This window comes from Coffea arabica, chromosome 8c (genome assembly GCF_036785885.1).
Source record: "Coffea arabica cultivar ET-39 chromosome 8c, Coffea Arabica ET-39 HiFi, whole genome shotgun sequence".
NCBI classification, from domain to species: Eukaryota; Viridiplantae; Streptophyta; class Magnoliopsida; order Gentianales; family Rubiaceae; genus Coffea; species Coffea arabica.
In genome coordinates, this window is record NC_092325.1 from 25,747,835 (window position 1) to 25,767,988 (window position 20,154).

The 20,154-nt window shown below is 35.1% G+C and overlaps 1 protein-coding gene across 3 annotated transcripts; it reads left to right on the forward strand.

Moving 5' to 3' along the window:
* Window positions 1-9,408: 9,408 nt before the first annotated feature.
* Window positions 9,409-17,126, forward strand: LOC113705853 (uncharacterized). Of its 3 annotated transcripts, none has more exons than XM_072063934.1 (2): window positions 9,409-9,801; window positions 12,049-17,126. In XM_072063934.1, the coding sequence occupies exon 2, from the start codon at window positions 15,598-15,600 to the stop codon at window positions 16,855-16,857; it is 1,260 nt and encodes a 419-aa protein (XP_071920035.1). In that variant the 5' UTR covers window positions 9,409-9,801; window positions 12,049-15,597; the 3' UTR covers window positions 16,858-17,126. The 3 variants fall into 3 exon arrangements, with proteins under 3 accessions (XP_071920035.1, XP_071920036.1, XP_027083563.1); XM_072063935.1 differs by having other exon boundaries at window positions 9,411-16,242; window positions 16,330-17,126; XM_027227762.2 differs by having other exon boundaries at window positions 9,412-14,586; window positions 15,592-17,126.
* Window positions 17,127-20,154: the final 3,028 nt, after the last annotated feature.

The window sequence follows — 20,154 nt, forward strand, 5'->3', positions numbered from 1 at the left end:
TGGATGAATGATAAATGCTTTGAAGATTAAACATTAATGCAACCACTTACTTTAATTTTCACATCATATAAACAATAGCAAAAATAATCCACATATCCAATTTTGCATCTTAAAATATATATTTGAGAAAACATACATTTGCAAAATAACTCTTCTTTATCCTCATAAACTTTGAAAATAATTAGTGAATCTTCAATAATAAGGACTACTCCCAAGAATAACCTTGAAACATGCTTTATTTCTAATAATTATTGTATTCAAGTATCATTTAGAAAATTAAAGATAGCAAAGACTGCTCACCTAGCTGGCAGTATTTTGAGGAGCAGTCGACGCTTCAGCATGAAGGGTTAGTTGGGCTGGAGGTTGGTGCAGACCAGTTGATGCAGGAGTTGCAGCCGACTGAGAGCAAGGAGCCAACTGCAGCGGCGCTAACAGAAGTGAGCTGTCAGTGGCTCGCGAGGCTGGAGCTTGGACAGGCGGAGCTTTGACATCAGGCTGTAGTGGGGGCTGTAGATTTGACCTTAGATGTTGCAGAGGTGCGAACCCATAATTCCTTTTCTGTTCTGAGCAATCTAGAGGGCTCAAACTTACAGTTTCTGAAGCTTGAAGGTTGTGGCAGCAGATCTGTGGGAAACTTCACCAGCTTACTCCCCTGAAGAGAACAAAATTTCAGATCTAAAGCGGTGGAAATTGACGGAGAAGGTTGGTGTGCAGGTGGTTTCGAAGCAGCAGCTCTGTGATTTTAAGGTGTTCTTGGATAAGAATTAGGAGGGTGCTATCATGTTGAGGAATGAACGTCCTCGGGGTGTGGTGATAGATGCAAAGGATGTAGAACTCCCTAACAATCTTCATAAGAAATAGGTTTTCAAACTTTTCCAACTTTGCACTTTACTTAAAAAGATTCCTTTAAATGATTATCCAAAGCATTTAAATTCAGAAAACATTTTTTCCAAATATTTACTTACTACGAAATGGCCTTTAAGCATCTCATGTAAATTACACTAGCCGATTTTATATATTTAGTCAAATGACTATACTGTGAGCTAAAAAAGAGTTTTCAAAATATAACTGTACTGGAAAAAACTGCATTCACAATGTCAAAACATTGAAAATAAACCATGTTCAAAATCCATCAATCCATTAATGATTTTTGAGGTTCAAAGTCATTTTGTTGTTTTAAAAAGGCTGACAATGTGACTTATTTTAAAAAACACTATAGTTCATCTATACATACACATACACGTGTATGACCATAATGTTTTATAGAAAGTAGTATTCGCTAACGCGTTTCATACAAAATAATTGGAGTTCAGTTTGATATTTGTATAGTGAGTTATGAATTTGTAAACTTAGGTATATACTCAACCTTCACGAAAATTTTCAAAAAAGTTCAATTTTTTACAATCTTCTTTCATTTTTCTTTGATTTACAATCCAATGTGCCTACCACCACCTAACACCTTCACCTACCCCATAGGAGCAGCATTGAATAGCTAAGGAGGCAGAAGCCTCTCTTTTGTTGGGAAAGGGGTACCAATACAGATACACAATATTAGAGTTAGCCCAGGACAAATTTCTCTTTCTCCAAGTACCAGTTAAAAATAGGAATAAACCAAATAACTAAGTAATAATACCAACAGTGATAATAAAATGCAAGAAAAATAAAAGGCACAGAACACCAAGATTTTTACATGGAAAATCCAAATTGGGAAAAACCACGGGATCTAGTCCAGTCAAAAATCTCCAATATCACAATAATGGGAATATACAGGTCCATCCGAAATATTCAGATGACAATAATAGCACCAATATCAACCAAGCAAATCTGCTATAAAATTACCCCCAAAACTACAATTGTCAAAGAAGTGAGTTTGGAAAGATGTTACCAAACGAAGAGGAAATCTGAAATCTGAACCAGTAGATGAGTAGAGTTTGACAAGAGGATCGCATGTGTAAAATTTCGTGTCAATCGGGTTCCGAATCATTCTCCAATCAAGACCTTAAAGTCTCTCTCTCTAGTTCTTTCTCTCTCTTCGTTGTTCTCTTAAAAGTGCCGGCTGACTTTTTCTCGCATGCAAGGACCGAAGAGAAAATTGCTTCTTGCGGCTGTCATTTGCTCTTTTATTTCACTTGAGAAACCCTCAAGTGTTATTTATGTGGGTTGGCCCACAAATGGGCTAGCCTACCCAACAATCTCCCCCTCCAACTCATTTGGGGGGCTCCATCAAACCTGATTCTTGTCTACAAAATAAAGTTTCTCCTTAGGCAATGCTTTGGTAAACATGTCAGCACCATTGTCATCTGTATGCACTTTCTCAAGTGTCAACAACTTGGAATCCAGTACTTCCCGAATCCAATGATATCTCACATCAATGTGTTTGGATCGAGAGTGAAATGTAGAGTTTTTACACAAATGAATAGCGCTCTGACTGTCACAAAAAGGCTATACTTCTCTTGTTTCATACCCAACTCTTGAAGGAATTTCTGCAACCAAAGAGTCTCCTTGCATGCTTCAGTGGTTGCAATATACTCTGCATCCGTACTAGAAAGGGCAATACATTTTTGTAACTTACTTTGCCATGACATTGCTCCCCCTGTAAAAATCATCAAGTACCCAGATGTAGACTTCCTATTATCAAGATCACCTGCCATGTCTGCATCAGTGTATCCATCTAGTATAGTTTTACCATTGCAGAAACATAGACACAATCTAGGAGTTCCCTTGAGATACCTGAGAATCCATTTGACAACATTCCAATGCTCCTTACCAGGATTAGAGAGATACCGACTGACTACTCCAACTGCGTGAGCAATATCTGACCTGGTGCAAACCATAGCATACATCAAGCTACCAACAGTTGAAGCATAAGAAACCTTTTTCATATCTTCTTTATCTTTCTCACTTATAGGATATTGCTTGATATTCAATTTAAAGTGACCTGCAAGTGGAGTTGAGACTTCCTTAGCATTGCTCATGTTAAACCTGTTGAGTACTTTTTCAATGTATTTTTCTTGAGACAACCAAAGCTTCCCATTTTGCCTGTCACGTGAGATTTTCATCCCCAGTATCTGTCTAGCCGGACTCAAATCCTTCATTGCAAAGGATTTACTTAACTTCTTTTTCAACCTGTCAATCTTCACAGTATCACGACCAACAATCAACATGTCATCAACATGTAACAAGAGAATAACAAAATCACCATCTGAAAAGTTTTTCACATAAACACAGTAATCAGATGTAGTCCTGTGGTACCCATGGTCTGTCATGAAGGAGTCAAACTTCTTATACCACTGTCTCAGTGCCTGTTTCAACCCATACAAGTTCTTCTTGAGACGGCATACAAGGTTTTCCTTACCGCTTTCTTTGAACTCCTCCGGTTGCTCCATGTAGATCTCCTCTTCCAAGTCGCCATGCAGGAAGGCTGTCTTCACATCAAGTTGTTCGATCTCCGAATTCAAACTGGCTGCAATACTAAGAACAACTCGAATTGATGACATTTTTACTACAGGAGAGAAGATTTCTTCAAAATCTACACCTTTCTTTTGACTAAATCCCTTCACAAGCAATCTTGCTTTGTACTTTGGTTGTGAGCTGTACTCCTGAGTCTTCAACCTGTAAACCCATTTGTTTTTCAGACCTCTCTTACCTTTAGGCAGTTTCACTAGCTCATAAGTGTGGTTCTCATGCAGGGACACCATCTCCTCTTGCATGGCTTGCAACCAATCTTCTTTATTCTCATGTTCTAGAGCCTCACCGTAGGACTCTGGCTCTCCTCCATCTGTCAACAACACATATTCATGAGGATTATATCTACTAGAAGGTCTCTTCTTTCTGGTAGATCTCCTAATCTCATCTTGTGGTGATGGTGGAGTAGATGGTGCCTCATGCTCAGGTTCATCAGTAATAAGATTATCACCGTCATTAACATCCTCTCTCTGCTCTGTCTCAACTCCCTCTTGATTAAAATCAACAAGTACTGGAATAGGATCTGGATCTGAATTTGAGCTAGCAGGAATGTCATCTGAGGATTTTGAGTTGTCACCTTTATCAATGTCTTCAATGGTTTGATCTTCAAAGAAGACAACATCTCTGCTCCTGATCACCTTCTTCTCAATAGGATTATACAGCCTATAACCAAAATCTTCATGTCCATAACCCAAGAAAATGCACTGCTTTAATTTTACATAAAGTTTTGACCTTTCATCTTTGGAAATATGAACAAATGCCCGGCAACTAAAAACTCTCAAGTGCTTAAAGGACACATCTTTTCCCGTCCACACCCTTTCTGGGATATCACCATCTAGAGGAACTGATGGGGAAAGATTGATCAAATCGACTGCAGTCCTCATTGCCTCACCCCAAAAGGATTTTGGTAGTTTAGCATTAGAGAGCATACATCTGACCCGCTCAGTGATGGATCTGTTCATCCTCTCTGCTACTCCATTCTCTTGAGGAGTTTTTGGTACAATTTTCTCCAATCTGATTCCATGAGACTTGCAGTAGATTTCAAATAGTCCTCTGTACTCATCACCATTATCAACACGAATAAACTTTAACTGCTTGCTAGTCTCTCTTTCAACTTTACTGTGAAAATCTTTAAACACATCCAAAACCTGATCTTTGAATTTCAAAGCAAAACACCAAACCTTTCTAGCAAAGTCATTAATAAAAGTTACAAAATAAACAGCACCACCAAGAGACTTATCTTTCATATAACAAACATCAGTGTGCACCAATTCTAACGGATTCAATTTCCTAGATGGAAGAAAATTTTGAAATGCAACTTTGTGTTGTTTCCCATAAATGCAGTCAACACAAGATTTAAGTGCATTACCTCTAACTTCAGGTAGGAGTTGTTTGCGAACAAGTGTCTGAATCCCCTTTTCACCCATGTGTCCAAGTCGCCTATGCCAAAGATCAATTGAGGAATCACGAACTGCATTCACTTCTCCCTTCCTCAACTTGGCTTGCATCACGTAGAGGGTACTGTGCTTCTTTCCTCTGGCAACAACGAGATTTCCTTTGCTGAGTTTCCATTTGCCTCCACCTTGCGAGCTATAATAGCCCTCATCGTCAAGTTTTCCTGTAGAAATAAGGTTAAATCGAATATTAGGAACATGTCGAACATTTCTCAATATCAGCTAGCACCCCGTATCTATATCCAAGTATATGTCACCCATGCCAACAACTTTGCATGAGACCTCATTTCCCATCCTAATACATCCGAAATCTCCTTCGGAGTATTTTGAGAAGAAATGCCTGTGAGAAGTAATATGATAGGATGCACCTGAATTAACTACCCAATCACTGTCATAATGAATAATATTCATCTGACCATCATCACAGAACACAAACATATCATCATGAGCTGCCACAACTGCTGTAGTGTCCTCATCATCTTTTTCCTTCGCCTTACCCTTTTTCTCAGCCTGATCCCGTTTTAGGATTCTGCACTCCTTCATATAATGTCCATTCTTTTTATAATAATAGCATGCAACATTTTTTCGCGACTCAGACCTGCCACTGGATTTGTCATTCTTGTTGTGGGGTCTTCTACTTTTGCTTCTCCCTCTTCTTTCTTTCTTTTCTGTTACCAGGGCCTGAGACTCATAGACAATTTCTTGTTCCTTCCTCCTGAACTCTTCATTCATCACGGGTTCTTTTGCAATAGCCATGGTCAACACACCATTCGGAGCTGAATTACTGATGGAGACCACCATGGTTTCCCAACTATCATGTAGTGAACTGAATAATAATAAAGCCTGCACTTCATCATCCAGATTCAAATTTAATGTAGTTGCTTGGTTTATCAATCCCTGAAAATTACTCAAGTGCTCAGTCATATTTTCCCCATCCTTATATCTCATTCGAGTAATCTGCTTCAGACAACTAACCTTATTCAAATCTGTCTTTCTTTCATACATACTCTCAAGTCTTTTCCATAATATATCAGCTCTGGTGTCATTAGCAAAATGTTGAAAAATATTTTGACCAATCCATTTTCTAATATTACCAACAGTTTTCCTGTGCATATTAGTCCATTTTTCATCACTCATATCACTTGGTCTGCCTTTATCCCCTAGAACAGGTTCAAACAAATCTCTACAATACAGGTAGTCTTCCATTCTAGGCTTCCAAATCAAATAATTAGTAGCATTCAATTTTATCATGCAACCACTATCTGAATCATCCATTTTTAACAGGTACAATTGAGTAGCCTAACCTGACTGCTCTGATACCACTTGTTGGGAAAGGGGTACCAATACAGATACACAATATCAGAGTTAGCCCAGGACAAATTTCTCTTTCCCCAAGTTTTAGTTAAAAATAGGAATAAACCAAATCACCAAGTAATAATAAAATGCAAGAAAAATAAAAGACACAGGACACCAAGATTTTTACGTGAAAAACCCAAATTGAAAAAAACCACGGGATCTAGTCCAGTCAAAAATCTCCACTATCACAATAATGGGAATACACAGGTCTATCCGAAATATTCAGATGACAATAATAGCACCAATATCAACCAAGCAAATCTGCTATAAAATCACCCTTCAAAACTACAACTATCAAAGAAGTGGGTTTGGAAAGATGTTACCAAACGAAGAGGAAATCTGAAATCTGAACCGGTAGATGAGTAGAGCTTGATAAGAGGATCGCGTGTGTAAAATTTCGTCTCAATCGGGTTCCGAATCACTCTCTCTCTCTAGCTCTTTCTCTCTCTTCGTTGTTCTCTCAAAAGTGCCAGCTGACTTTTTCTCGCATGCAAGGACCGAAGAGAAAATTGCTTCTTGCGGCTGCCGTTTGCTCTTTTATTTCACTTGAGATACCCTCAAGTGTTATTTATGTGGGTTGGCCCACAAATGGGCTGGCCCACCCAACACTTTTAGTCATGGACAATTGCAGCAACAACTGCGCTGCCACTGCAGCAGTGATGCTACTACTTGGCAACTACTTGCAGCTCTTCTTCCTTGTTTTTCTAGTGGCCCTGGATTGTCAATGAACCACCATGGCTGACTGATCTGGCTGGTAAGCCATGGTTTCCTTTTTCCTATTTATTTTAAAAAAAAATTCTATTTCTTTCCTTTATGCTAAAACTAGCATTTTTTGTTTTGAGTGGAACATGCAAATTCCAGCTATAAATCAATCATGATACATGCAATAACATCCAATTACTTGTTCCAAGCAATATCTAGGTTTGCTCTAGGTTATGGTCTCCTCTTCTCTCTCTACAATTAGGCTAGATGAATCCTCCTTGCATTTCCCTTTTCTTGCTTGATTTCTCCTTTCCTTTCTCTCTCTTGTTTATTATTTGTTGGAGATGAAAAAACAATAGTTAGGGGTTGTTCTAACTTAAGATATTTAAAACTGTAGGATGGGGTGAATTCTCTTAAATTCTTCCAATGTGGGATAAAGAGATTACCCGTAACAAAAGTCTTTTAGAATATTCACACAGCTTGCACAATCACCCAAATTTCAATAATTCAGACATACAGATTTTCTTAGGTTGACTTGGGCCTTTAGTTGGGCTTCACGCCCTTTCCTTCTTTTTTTCTTTTTGAGAAAAAAGTTTGGCACTAAGCCTTTTCCTTTTTCCTTTAGGCTATAATATAAATCCAAGTGAAATAAATGAGTCAAAACTTAGACTAATTAAGAACTAATAAAAATGCAGGCTATAGTACCACTAGTCATATATTAAAAAAATGATGTTCAAGTAAGTTGGTGAGTTAGATAGAATTATGGCCCTGTTTGACAAGTAAGTTTTTTGGGTGTTTGTCTAAAATTTTACTATAGTTTACTGTAGAAGTTTTTAAAAAAATTTTTGAATATTTTGAAGTGTATAGTTTAAAAATTTTGAAAATTTTTTTGAAATTACTGTAGCTAAAGTTTTTAAATTTTGTAGCGGACAAATTTGACAAAAAAAACTCAAGTGCCAAACGGGGCTACATTTGGCCAAGTGGACATACTCTATTCCGCCACATGGACATAATTAATGTTTATGTTTTAGTGTTTTTTATTTTTTGGGTAACAATCAAATCCATTCCTTTTTCACTCCTTAATCTTTGTAAATTAGAGTAAATATATTATTTCCCTTCTCATAATACAATAGTCTTATTTTTTTAAACCAATCAACCCTTAATTTTCCATTTTAATATTCTTTTCAATAATACAATGCCACATGATTCCTTTTCATATCCATGATTAGGAATTTTACAATTCCTCATATATTTTTTCTCTTTCTATTAGTTTGATTATTTAGTATAGGATTCAATCCTATGCAAATGCACATACAAGAAAAAGAATAATTGTAATAAAATATTAGGAAAATGGCCATTTTATTCCTCCAACCTTTTTGGCTAAAAATAATTTCATCCCTCAATTTTTATTTTGATAAATTTAGTCATCAAACGTAAAATTTTGTACCCAATTTGATTCTCGTACAATGACACCACCAATTAAAAATTATTTTGGCATAAAAAATACTAACAATTAAAGGCAATATTGAACTACAAGTCAAGCCCTTCGTTTAAATGAAGAAAAAAATTTCCATTGAATAGGGTTAAAAACAAAATTTTCAATAAACTGGGGAGAAAAAAACATAAATTGGTAACTTTTTCAATAGACACCAATATCGGTAAATTGCCCCTTCTAGCTGGCTTAAAACTGGTTGGAATTCTTCTCTCTCATACAATAATATACATGTATAATTCTCATTGCAAGCCAAAAAAAAAAAAAAGAATGTGAAGGACAATAGAATTGCTATTTTTTGTCTTCTCGTACTGTGGTAGTCTAACCATTAGTGTTACGTTGTTGCTCATGCACAAATAAGTGTATATATATACACATTCATTTTTCGTATTAGTTTTCCATTCTAGCATTTCTCACAAACAGTTTGAGGGCAACGAATAAATTATCTTTCTCTGATTATTTGGTATTTAAACCGTCCAATTCAATTTAAAATTTACTAGATCAACACTCCAAATGTAAATCTATTGAGGCTAATGATAATTTAGTCAATTTGGGCATTGAAACTAGTTGTGATAATATTGCAACTTGCGAGAGTCCAAAAATTTTCATGTTTTATTTAAAATTTAGTGTATGTTACACTTTATTTTCTTTTGATATTGATTGATTTGTATGTCGAAATTATCCCTTTTAATAAACGAGTAAGTCGTTATACACCGTTGAAAAATTGTATCATTTATACCTTAAATATTAGTATTAGTTTAGATTTGATGTGGTGGAAAACAAAAGGGAGGAAACACACGAAGTCATCTTGTATGACAAGTGTTGGTACACTTGTCTTTGCTTGCAAAGTTGCTATATGTTTGAAAGCGAGTCACCAAGCTTCAAATATTAATCACAAGACACATCAGCTCCTACCGACTTCCATAAGATGACCGAGAGCAATGTAAACTACTAGTACACTTGTCTTTGCCTCCATAGCTATTGCACATTTGAGGAGAAGAGTCATCAAACTTCAACGTCCACTGCATGAAACATTAACTTCTATTACCTTCCATTAGAAACCGAGAGTATGTTAGAACCAAGAGATAGAGTAGCACTTGCCTTTTGTCTGCCATAAACAGCCGAGAGATAAGAGTAGAATGAAATCAAAATTCCTTCTCTTCCTTTGCCTGTCCAAAATCGAGAGAGACAACAAGGAAAACTAGGAACTCTTTTCTTTCTTCTACCGTGAACACCAGCCAAGAAAACAAGGAAACTCTAGGTTATCTAGCTAAGGAATCGAGAGAGAGGGAAAGCAGAAATTTTCCAGTCCACAACGCAAAGAAACAAGAGGTAGTTAACTAAGCTTCCTTCAATTTCCTTCCGCTTTCAGTTAGAAATGTTTTAGATTAAGTCAGAACCAAGAAAAGAAGAAAGTTTACCGAGGAGAGGTTCATCGAAGCTGGAAAATTTGTTTAAAGTTTTTGCATATTACCCAATGTTGTTAAACTGCAAACTTTTGGATGTTTGCCTTCCAAAACCTGTTAGATTGTGACTTCATGCATTATATATGCTCCCAAGTTTATATAGTTTGGCATACATCCAATATTTGACATGAACTCAAGTAGAATAAGTGTAAGAAAATGAAGAAAATCTTGCTGAAGTTCTTGTTTTGACTCTGCATGCAGACCGACAAGATGAAGCTGGAAATTTCCAGCTTCATCTTTAGAAAATTTTTTTAGTTTGGTTAAAAACTCACTTCAAATAACTTTCATCTTCCTAATCCAGTCGTGCATTTGTTAGTTGAGGAGTTAAAAGCAAGAAAAAATTGAGTTTAAAGCAATCTCAAAAGCTGGAATTTTCTGGACAGCAAAACAAGAGTAAAAGCTGCAGTTTCGGTTCCTTACTCCAAAAATTTTGATAGATTATGACTGGAATCCATGCTTTATGTCCTGCATAACGTTTATAAGATGATGCATATGAGTTCCTATGTTGAAAACTTGAGTTTTATAGCTGGTTTCCAGTTGGAATTTCCAGCTTTGGCCGAGAGGAAAGAAAGCTTGGTTTCTCAACCTTTTGTCCAAAATTTCTAAGAGTTTAGCGGGGAAATTCATGTTATATGTTAAGTATAATCTTTAATTAGTGCTGCATGTTAGTTTTTTTCTTGGTAAAAACTCGACTAATGGGGCTGAAATGGCCATACAAGGACTGCATGATTGTGAGACACTTGCTAGCCTGTCCGATGGAGCACTAGTTGAGATTTTGTTTAAAACTGGAATTTGATGAGAATTTTTTTGCTGGATTTTGAAGTTACATGGTCTTATTGCAATGTTTATATGAATGCATGTCGAGTTTGGTTGATGTTTGATGCATTGAATGAAATTTTGGTGGAGAGATATGGCTGGAAATTCCAGCTTACAACCGAGAATGCTGTTGTGTTTTCTCAAGTTTAGATTTCATCTTGCAACCTAAAATTTATGCATATATTGATCAAAAACATCCCTATTCGTATAGATTTCTGTCTTGCTCTGTATAGTGTGGTTGTCCTGATTTGGGAGGAAATGATTGAATCCTAGAGAAAGAAATGGGAGCTGGTCGAGTATGTGGAATTGTTTTGGCAGATTTGGGTTGTTGGGATGATTTTGATTGAATTGCTGAGTTTTAGCTTAGTCTTAACCAAAAATGATCTATAACGGAATGATAGTCAAATGTACCTTGAATTTGAGGGAGTTTAAATAAGAAAATAGCAAACTTAAGGAAGAAACTTGACTACCCATTGCTGGAAAACCGTTTCAAACCATCTTATAATAGTTTTACTTGTGAAACGTCATCCAAAATATAGCATAAAAACCAAGAAAGTTCATAGGAATATTAAGCTACCAATCTTTAGAAAATTTAACTAATAATCTAATAAATTTACAAATATCTCATGGCCGAGGGTTAACTAGAAGAGAGACCAAGCATCGAGGAGTGAACTCTAACTATTTGGGTGAGTGTTTTCACATTTGTTTGTTTAAACTGCCTATGTGTTACTTAAGTGATGTTTATATGATTTTGCTAGTGTTTTATTGTGAAGTATTTTCAATTATCCTTTACCTTCTAAGTTAGGAGTGTACTTTACCGTACCTACCTTAGTTTGAGCTTAAAGGTTAATAATTGACCAAGTGTTACTGTAAGTGTGCATGATTGTAAGATGTGTGTGTACTTTACTGCACCAGTTGAACTAGATCCCAAAGCTCTCTATTCACCAAAATATTCGAGCCAACAAAGGGTTTGGTCGGATAGTATGGTGGCTTTGAATAAGTGCATTGTTATGCTCGAGTATTACCATGGAATAGCAGATTACTAATATGGCCATCTAAGTGACAGAAGTGTTTACTGTTTTGGAGATTATAAGGAGAAGTTCGGCGAAATGTGTAATGCATTGAAGTGGCTCTATTGCGAGCACCATGTCCTTTTGAAAGTGATTGTTCAGTGAAATGTTCTTTACTTTATTCAATGAAGTGTTCTTTACTTTACGTGTTAAGTGTTTGTTGATTATTGCTTGCTTGGGAAACTTCATTGGGTGTAAGCTCAACTCTTTAGTTTTGTTTTTCTTAGCAAATGTTGGAAACATGGAATCGGGGAATAGTGAGTCCAAGAGTTGAAGTTTTTGCTTTAAGTAAATTGCCATCCTATTTGTACTTAGTGAATTGATTCAACAACTTGTATTTTAATACGTTTAATTGTACACATAAGTATGGATGACTTGGAATGTTGGATGGTTTGTAATGTTTAATTGTGGTGTTTTAATGCTTACTTTAAAGTTAATGCTATTGATTGGGAGATTTTAAATGAATCCTCGCGAGAGTTAGACAAGCGATCCGTTAAATCTTAAGGTACGCCCTAAGGGGAGATGGACTCATCACACAACTACTTTTGTAAATATGAAATTTTATGGGAATAATTTCAGAAACCTCTGAGGTTTCTGATGATTGTGACCACCTCCACCAAGATTTAAAATGTTACATCTCTTGATGTTATGGAAAGATTACAATAATCTTTACAAACTCTACAAATCATAAGTGAAAATGAGTTTAAAAGAAAAAATGGGAAAACTTATCTCATTAATTTAGAAACTCTAGCCTCATCTTATATATCTAGTATATTGTATTCTATTCTTAGTTCCACCAAATAGACATTTTTCTTAACTCTATAAAGAAAGAATTAACCAATATGGACGCATTTGTTAAAAAGGAGTATCTTCATAAATTACCTTACCAAAAATAAAATGTCCACGTGCCAAAAAAAATGTCTTCAAAACATGGTTCAAAATTTATACAAAGAAATATCTTGAAATTGTTACCTAATAGGCAACGGTCATATTTGATTTCATATCCCATATTGCCCTAAAGAAATCAAATAGGGCAATATGGGATATTCGTTGAATTTTTTGTGCTTATGTAACAAGAGATATATTTTTAATGGGGGTTTTTGTAATTTTTCAAACCTCAGAAAAAGGTGGCTGCAATTGCAAAAAAACTTAGGGGAGGTTTTCAATACTATTCCAAATTTATTCTTTTTTTTATTGAGTTATAAAATTTTAGATATCAATAAATGGAGAAAATAATGGAGAGAAAACTAATTGAGAGGATCCCGACCCATCTCATGACTCCTTGACAATTATCAAGATATCTCCTTATCTTTTTCTATTATCATTATTGTCCATGTTGTTATCAATTTTAAAATTTTTGGGTTATCACATCATCCTCACCTAATTGAACGAAACAACTATTTTTCTAGTCTCTTTTCCCATCTTCACCCCAATTCTACCAACCATTTTGCCTACTATATATACTACATATCACTAGCTCTTTCTAGCATATAAAAGTGATGAAAGTGAATGGCATGCCACATGTGTACAATAGGGAATTGGTCGATGTGCCAAATTTATTTATTCTTGTTTAAATCTTATGATTATTGGCATGGGGAGGAAAAATAAGGAGATCACCAGGAGAAGAAGAGTGCATGTTGGTGGCTCTTTTCTCGCTACTTGTTTCTCTCATTTTTGCTTTTTTCTTTCTTGTCTAATTTTTTTTTCTCTTTTTTCTTTTCTCTAAGTTGAAAATGCAGATAGTGTTGATTCAATTATTTAATTAGGAATAGCTGATATTTTAAAATATTTAGGATAATTTTGGTGTTGGCATGATTTGAACATTTACCATGCTGTTCTTATTATGTGATCGGTCAACGAAGATGAGTGTTATTCTTAAAACATAGGGGGGTTGATTGTAATTTGGTCAATAGACAAAGGAGGTAAATATAATTAAGCCCTAAAAACTTCTTTAGTTTTTCCCTAGTTGATTTCCATTAAAGCCAACTAGAGGTTATTTACTTCGACTATACACTTGCCAAATTTTAAACATAGACGTTACAAACCAATCTCACCTTTCTTTTCTTTCCCAAAAAATAAGTTTAGAAGGGTGAGAAGGACGTTAGAGAGGGAATGCAGAATTAGGATGAGAATTTGACAAAAATTTTAAAAATTTGAGAAATTAATTTGATATTCAAATGGGCCATTTTTTATTTCTAAAGTTTGAAAATGTTGCATATTATCTTACTATTTTGATCAATAGATTTGGCAAACATAGATTAAACTGTAATTTCTGCACTAATGTGTCCTGAATATATTGTTTGCAAGTTAATTTAATTAATATGCATTGCAAAAGATAGACTTTTGCATGTACACACACAATAGTTGGACGAATAAAATAAAATAAAGTCTAGTTGTAAGATGGAGGGAAATAATGGAAGTATTGGAATCCAACATGCAATATTTTTCTAACGGTTCCAATAAAAATGGAAAACACAGATGTAAATAATTTTCTCTTTGAAAAAGTCAAGAACGGTGCTTATAAATAATGTCATGTTTTGTGCTCACAGGACCATTGCCCACCTTGGGCTCTGCATAATTCCCGCACATATAACTAACTAATAAACAACCAAACTACCAGTCTTCCAATCACCTTATCTTTCCTCTACCTGTCAATCCTCTCATTTGAAATCATTTGTCTCTTTCCTTCCTATACACGACAAGAAGTCCTCAAGCAGTCATCAAGATTGTTACCAACAAGGTATTAACTCTTCGCTCAAGGAAAGGTAATAACTCTTCCTTTTTCTTTGCTCTTGCATTGTGTCTGTGTATTGGTTGTAAAGCTTAGTATCTTGTCCAATTCTTGATTTGTTTAATTTTTGTTCAAATTATTCTAGTGCCTATGTATGTAAATGAAAAAAAAATTAATAAGAATTTGGTTGCTAAATTCAATGTTTTTCTCCTAATTACTAGATGCAAATCAAGGTTAACCAGGTTACAATCAACCATAGACAGATATACTGCTACCTGTACAATGAAGTTTTGCTAATTGAAGGACCAATCCATCTATTTGTGATTAAAAAATGCAACTTTCTTGGTTAGAATGTGCCGAAGCTGATCCTAGGATTTTGATTTCATGTTTGGCTGCAGTTGGGATATTTGGGTTTTGAAGCAGAAATCCTATTTCAAAAACACAAATTATGGCAGAATGCTTCAATGTTGTCATATGTAAAATGTCATCCTGATCTATCTAATACATGAAAGAGACCCATCCATCAGCCACTTTGATTGAGTAAAGTTGAAAAATTATTTGTATCCATCTTAGGCTGACAAAAATTCAGCAGTAACTTTGAATTGATTATGTACAAGTCTTTGAATTGCTATGACCGGCTACTCAAACAGCCAAGCATAATTTTCATGATCATTTGGATTCAAGTTCTATGAGAATAAGTTTAGTTTTTTCACAGAGAATTTGGTTCTATAAGCTTTCAAAATCTTTGGGTGTTTTCCCATTTTCCCTTACATATAGTTCACAATAGCGCAAACATCCCACAACCCCGTAGATAAGTTCAAATTTGCACATTGGGGTAGGTATTAAGATGATGTCATGAATTTGTATTTCTATTTATTTGTCCCTGTTTTCATTGTTGAATTTGCTTAATTTTTTATTTTTTTTATTTTTTAACTCTTTCTTTCTTCACGTACATCCGTGCATAAACATATCCATCTCAAGAATGTTCCATTTGCTAATAATTATGCAAAGGTTCAAAAGTTATTTTTCAATTTGCTAGGTAGAGATGGCAACAAGGGTAAAAGAAGGCTTGGTAGGTAAGGAAAAAAGGGGAATTTCTCCATCTTCTAAGAAAAGTCCCAGCACTTCAAAAGAGCCTTCTCCTAATAAAAGACATGATTCAACTACAGAAAGAAGCGTTCCAAACTATCTTAAGCCAACCATAAGTTCAGCTCTTGATGCTTCTAGGTCTCATGTCAAGAAGCATCCTCCCAGTGAGTCTGCACAGAAGGCAACCCTTGCTAGAAGAAGATCCTTTGACAAGCCCCTCCCACCATCTCATGTACAAAAAACACGAATTTCTCCTAATCCTAGGGAAAGAAATATTAGATCCTCCTCTTTTGGTGTTAAGACAACCACTACTTCACAAAAATCCCCATCAGATAGATTATCAAAGGTACCAAAATCTGATGGTAGAGAGCACTCCCTGCATCCAAGACCAAAGAATGTGAAAACAAGCAGCATAACTATAAAGAACCAAGAAACTCAGGGTGGTACATTTTCAGTAAAGCCACCAACTGAAAGACCTCATGGTACAGTTGATACTCCAGTTGTGGTTGATTTTCCACAAGTAGCTGAACATCAAGAAGAAGATCTGGGTTCAACAATTAATGAAATTGATGAAGACATTCTAAATGTGGGAAAAGAAAATGTAAGTGTAACAGATGAATTTCTGGTCCTTGAAGATAAGATACATTCCAATGTGACAAAATATGAACCAGAAAGCTATGAACTTCAGGAATTCAAGATGATTGAGTCGTCCTCAATTTTGAAAGACCAAGATGCAAACATTGGTGCTAGACTCGAAGAACCAGAAGATGAATTACAGGTTGGAGAAATTACTAGCAATCAATCAAAAATACTAGAACATCCACATGATAAAGAGGAAAAAAATATCAACCATCAAGACGAAAATGTTGAAGAAGGCCCTAAAGTTGAGGCCCCAAAGATGGAAGGAGAAAATACCAAAGAGGATACTATTGCTGCTCAAACGTTTGATGAAAAGGAAGAAAGTAGTGATGGAAGCCTAGTTCTTGACTCACAGCATGAAACAGATTCTGCAAAGGATGTTGCCAAAGAAGTGAAGAAAGGTCCTGAAAGGGAAACAACAAAACCAGAAGTGATTCAAGGGAAAAATGATTCAGCGCCATTATCCAACAATGTGATAGAGGTGACTGCAAGCAAGCTTCGAGAACAAAGGAAGAACAAGGTGAAAGCCTTAGCTGGTGCTTTTGAAACTGTCATATCATTACAAGACAACAAGTGATGCTGAATGACTTTCCTAATATATATGGTATGTAAACTAGTTAATCTTGCCCAAAAAAAGAAAATCATTTTTTCATGGAGATTCAAACTCATGAAATGCATAGTTATAGGTGAAGATCTTTCTAAAACATGATGACTTCTCTATAGAGGGAGTCTGCATCATTGCCTAATTCATTCAGGCAATCTAAACACAATGCCTTATGTTCCCTGAACAAATGTTTTATTGTAAAAGTTTACATTTCTCTTCAATTGTATTTTACATTTTAGCTCTCTTCTATTGTAATGTTGTAGTACTCCTCAGTCATTTACCAAAAGCAATAAAATCGACCCAGATGTGTGTAGGAGTGTAGTCAATCACTATGCCAGTTGTTAAATAGTTAGTTTCACATCTATAAAATATCTAAATTTTATTTTTCAGGCACTATTTGCTTATTAGTTTTGCTACTTATAAAGGAACATAATGATTATTCTTGATTGGTTATAATTCCTTTATTGGATTGGTTACCATTTTGGACATTTACTAGCAGGAGAGTAGTATGATTACAGCATTTCATACAATCTGTAACTAAAAATGAATATAGATGAAGACGGTATCACATACACTTGGTCTAAAATACTAAAAATGTTCTTTGCCCTAACTATTGAAAAGATTCATAATGTTGATATAATTAAAATGAAAAATGCATATTGGAAGTGTAAAAAGCATTTGGTTTTATGTAGCACTAATAAAGATTATTACTTAGCAATGGATCATATGAAAGATTACTTAAATATTTTTGCTAATATCTTATTGAGGAAATAGGTACGTCTCGTAACAGGAAATTCCTCAATATTTTGAATTTAAAAAAAATTATGCCTTCTGATGCAAAGCGTCAAGAGAGGATCAAAAGATTAATGCAGGAGATTAAGAATATCTAAATAAGACATGAAACTGAATAGGAATGCATGCATCTAGGTTTTAAAGCAAGCATGTTCCCGAATATCACATCTTTTCTGAAGTGAATAAAGGTTAACTATTTTTTAACATAAGTAAACTTGCAATGAAAATTGGAAACATTTCATGAAACTCAGGAGTAAAAAAGATCCAGATTTTCATTACCGCTCGAAAATTGTAGAAGAAAAGTATACTTCAACCATCGTAAAGAAGTTAGTGGTGTGGCACAACTATGGATAGCAATTTTGAATAAAGAAAAAAGATATGAATAGTTGTAGATAAATTTTCATTAATAGTGACATTTTTATTAAGAATTAGACATGTAATTATGGTTTTATTTATGTTACAAAAATAAGGGAATCAGATAATTCACTTTTGATTCATCTTCATGAAGCTTGAAAAGAAAAAAACTCAGCAATAGACCTCGATTGCTCAGAAGATTTTAGGCTTGGAGGTTGATGCTGAGAAGATCAAGGTAACTTCTAGTAGCAAGACGTCAGAATTGGTGTGGGGAATTTTTTGGGCAAGTGATGGCCACAAGAGAGGGGAGCTTTTCATGGCAATGGGAATGGGTAGAAGAGACTAAATGCACGACTGGAGGGATAAGGAAAAGGTAGGAATCAAGAATAAAGATTATTCAAAACCACATAGGTTACATATTTGCAACTTGTGATGTTTAAGAACCACGAGTAACATTGCCTTTTATATTAAAAAATTACAAAAGTCATTCTGTAACCCATACTACAAGCTATTTCTCATTTCCCCTCGATTGTGTTTAGAGAACAACTCATATTTTAATGTAGTTTCTCACGAGCAATCAAAACATAGTCTATTATATGGAATGCACCCAATATGCCCTACTTTGAGAAGGGCAGACGAAAATTATGATATTTTGATAAAAAATGTCTCTCTCAAAAGTTTACATGGAATTTCTACTCAAACAAAATTCTTTACCTTTTGGTCTGTGATGAAGCTTGAGAAAGTCTAAGTAAACTTTCTCTAGTTAAAACTCCAACTGCCCTCAAGTTTGAGCCATAAGACAAACTATTCAATTCATTATGTCTTACAATTATGACCATTTAGTGCCTCTTTTCCAACATCAAATCAATTGCATAACCAATAGATGTTGAAGTAAAAACACATGGAGGTGGACTTCCCACCAGACTTGAAAGTGGAGCTCTAACTGCACAAGAAAAAAAAAAAAAAAAATTCCTTCAGTGAAGCCGCACGGGAACCGGTTCACCAAACTAAAGAAAAGCGAAATAAGCGAAAAACATTGTCAATATAAATGGATTAGTAGATTGATACACAAGAATGATAAAATTATCATTTCTTGAGGAGAAAACACTAATTCAAGTATAGAATCTATTAGTGCATCATCTGGAGTGTTTCTAGCTGATGGCTTTCATTTTCTCTTTTAGTGGCATACGTCTTAAATTATGATATGTAAACAATACTAACAGATTATATTGTCCTTCATTGGCGTACATCGTAACATAACTCAAGATAGCATTATCATTACTATTATAAAAGTATAGTGAGTCTTGGTGCTTTGGAGTGTAAGCACAATATTGTCTTAGGTTTTGTACCTCCTATTATGCACTTCTTCTTTTATTATGTAATTTATTATATTTCATTTATAGTGGCAATTATCAATATACGATCACATCCCATCATATTTGTATTATAACAATTATACACATGAAAAACTTTCTAACCAAAGCTCTTTACCTGCTCATGGTTAGTCAATGCTCATGGTTAGTCAATAATATTAATACTATAGAAATAGGTTTAAAATTACAAATACCAAGAAAATACACATCAAAATAAAAGAATAAAAATTAAAAATCAAATTAAAAGAAAAGGAAAAAAACTACAAACAAGATAAAAGAAAAGAATAAGAAAGGATAAACTCATCACCTTTGCTAATAAAATTTTAATGACTCTATAAAAATAAACAATAAATTAGGAATAATTGTGGTGGAATATTTACATCTAATAATTAATGAACATAACACTTCCATCATATTTGTATTATAACAATTATTGCGGCTTGCGGAGGCTAATTTGGGGTCGGCGGATCCCCCTCAGGATCTCAATCTTCATGTGGAGGCTGCTTAATTGCATGCTTCCTTGCCCAGACATTTTTCAGCCTTTTGGATTCCACCTACCCTCTAAGTGCCCTTTCTGCGCCAATGAAGAGATGCTACAGCACAGCTTTGTCGAATGTCGGATGGGTCGCCAAGTTTGGGAGAGGTTTGACCACGGGCTGACTATTCACATGGCAGCTTTGGACTCTCTTACACAGAAACTACAAGGATGGAGGATACTCTCAGCCGGGAGATCACTCAAGGTCTCTTTAGC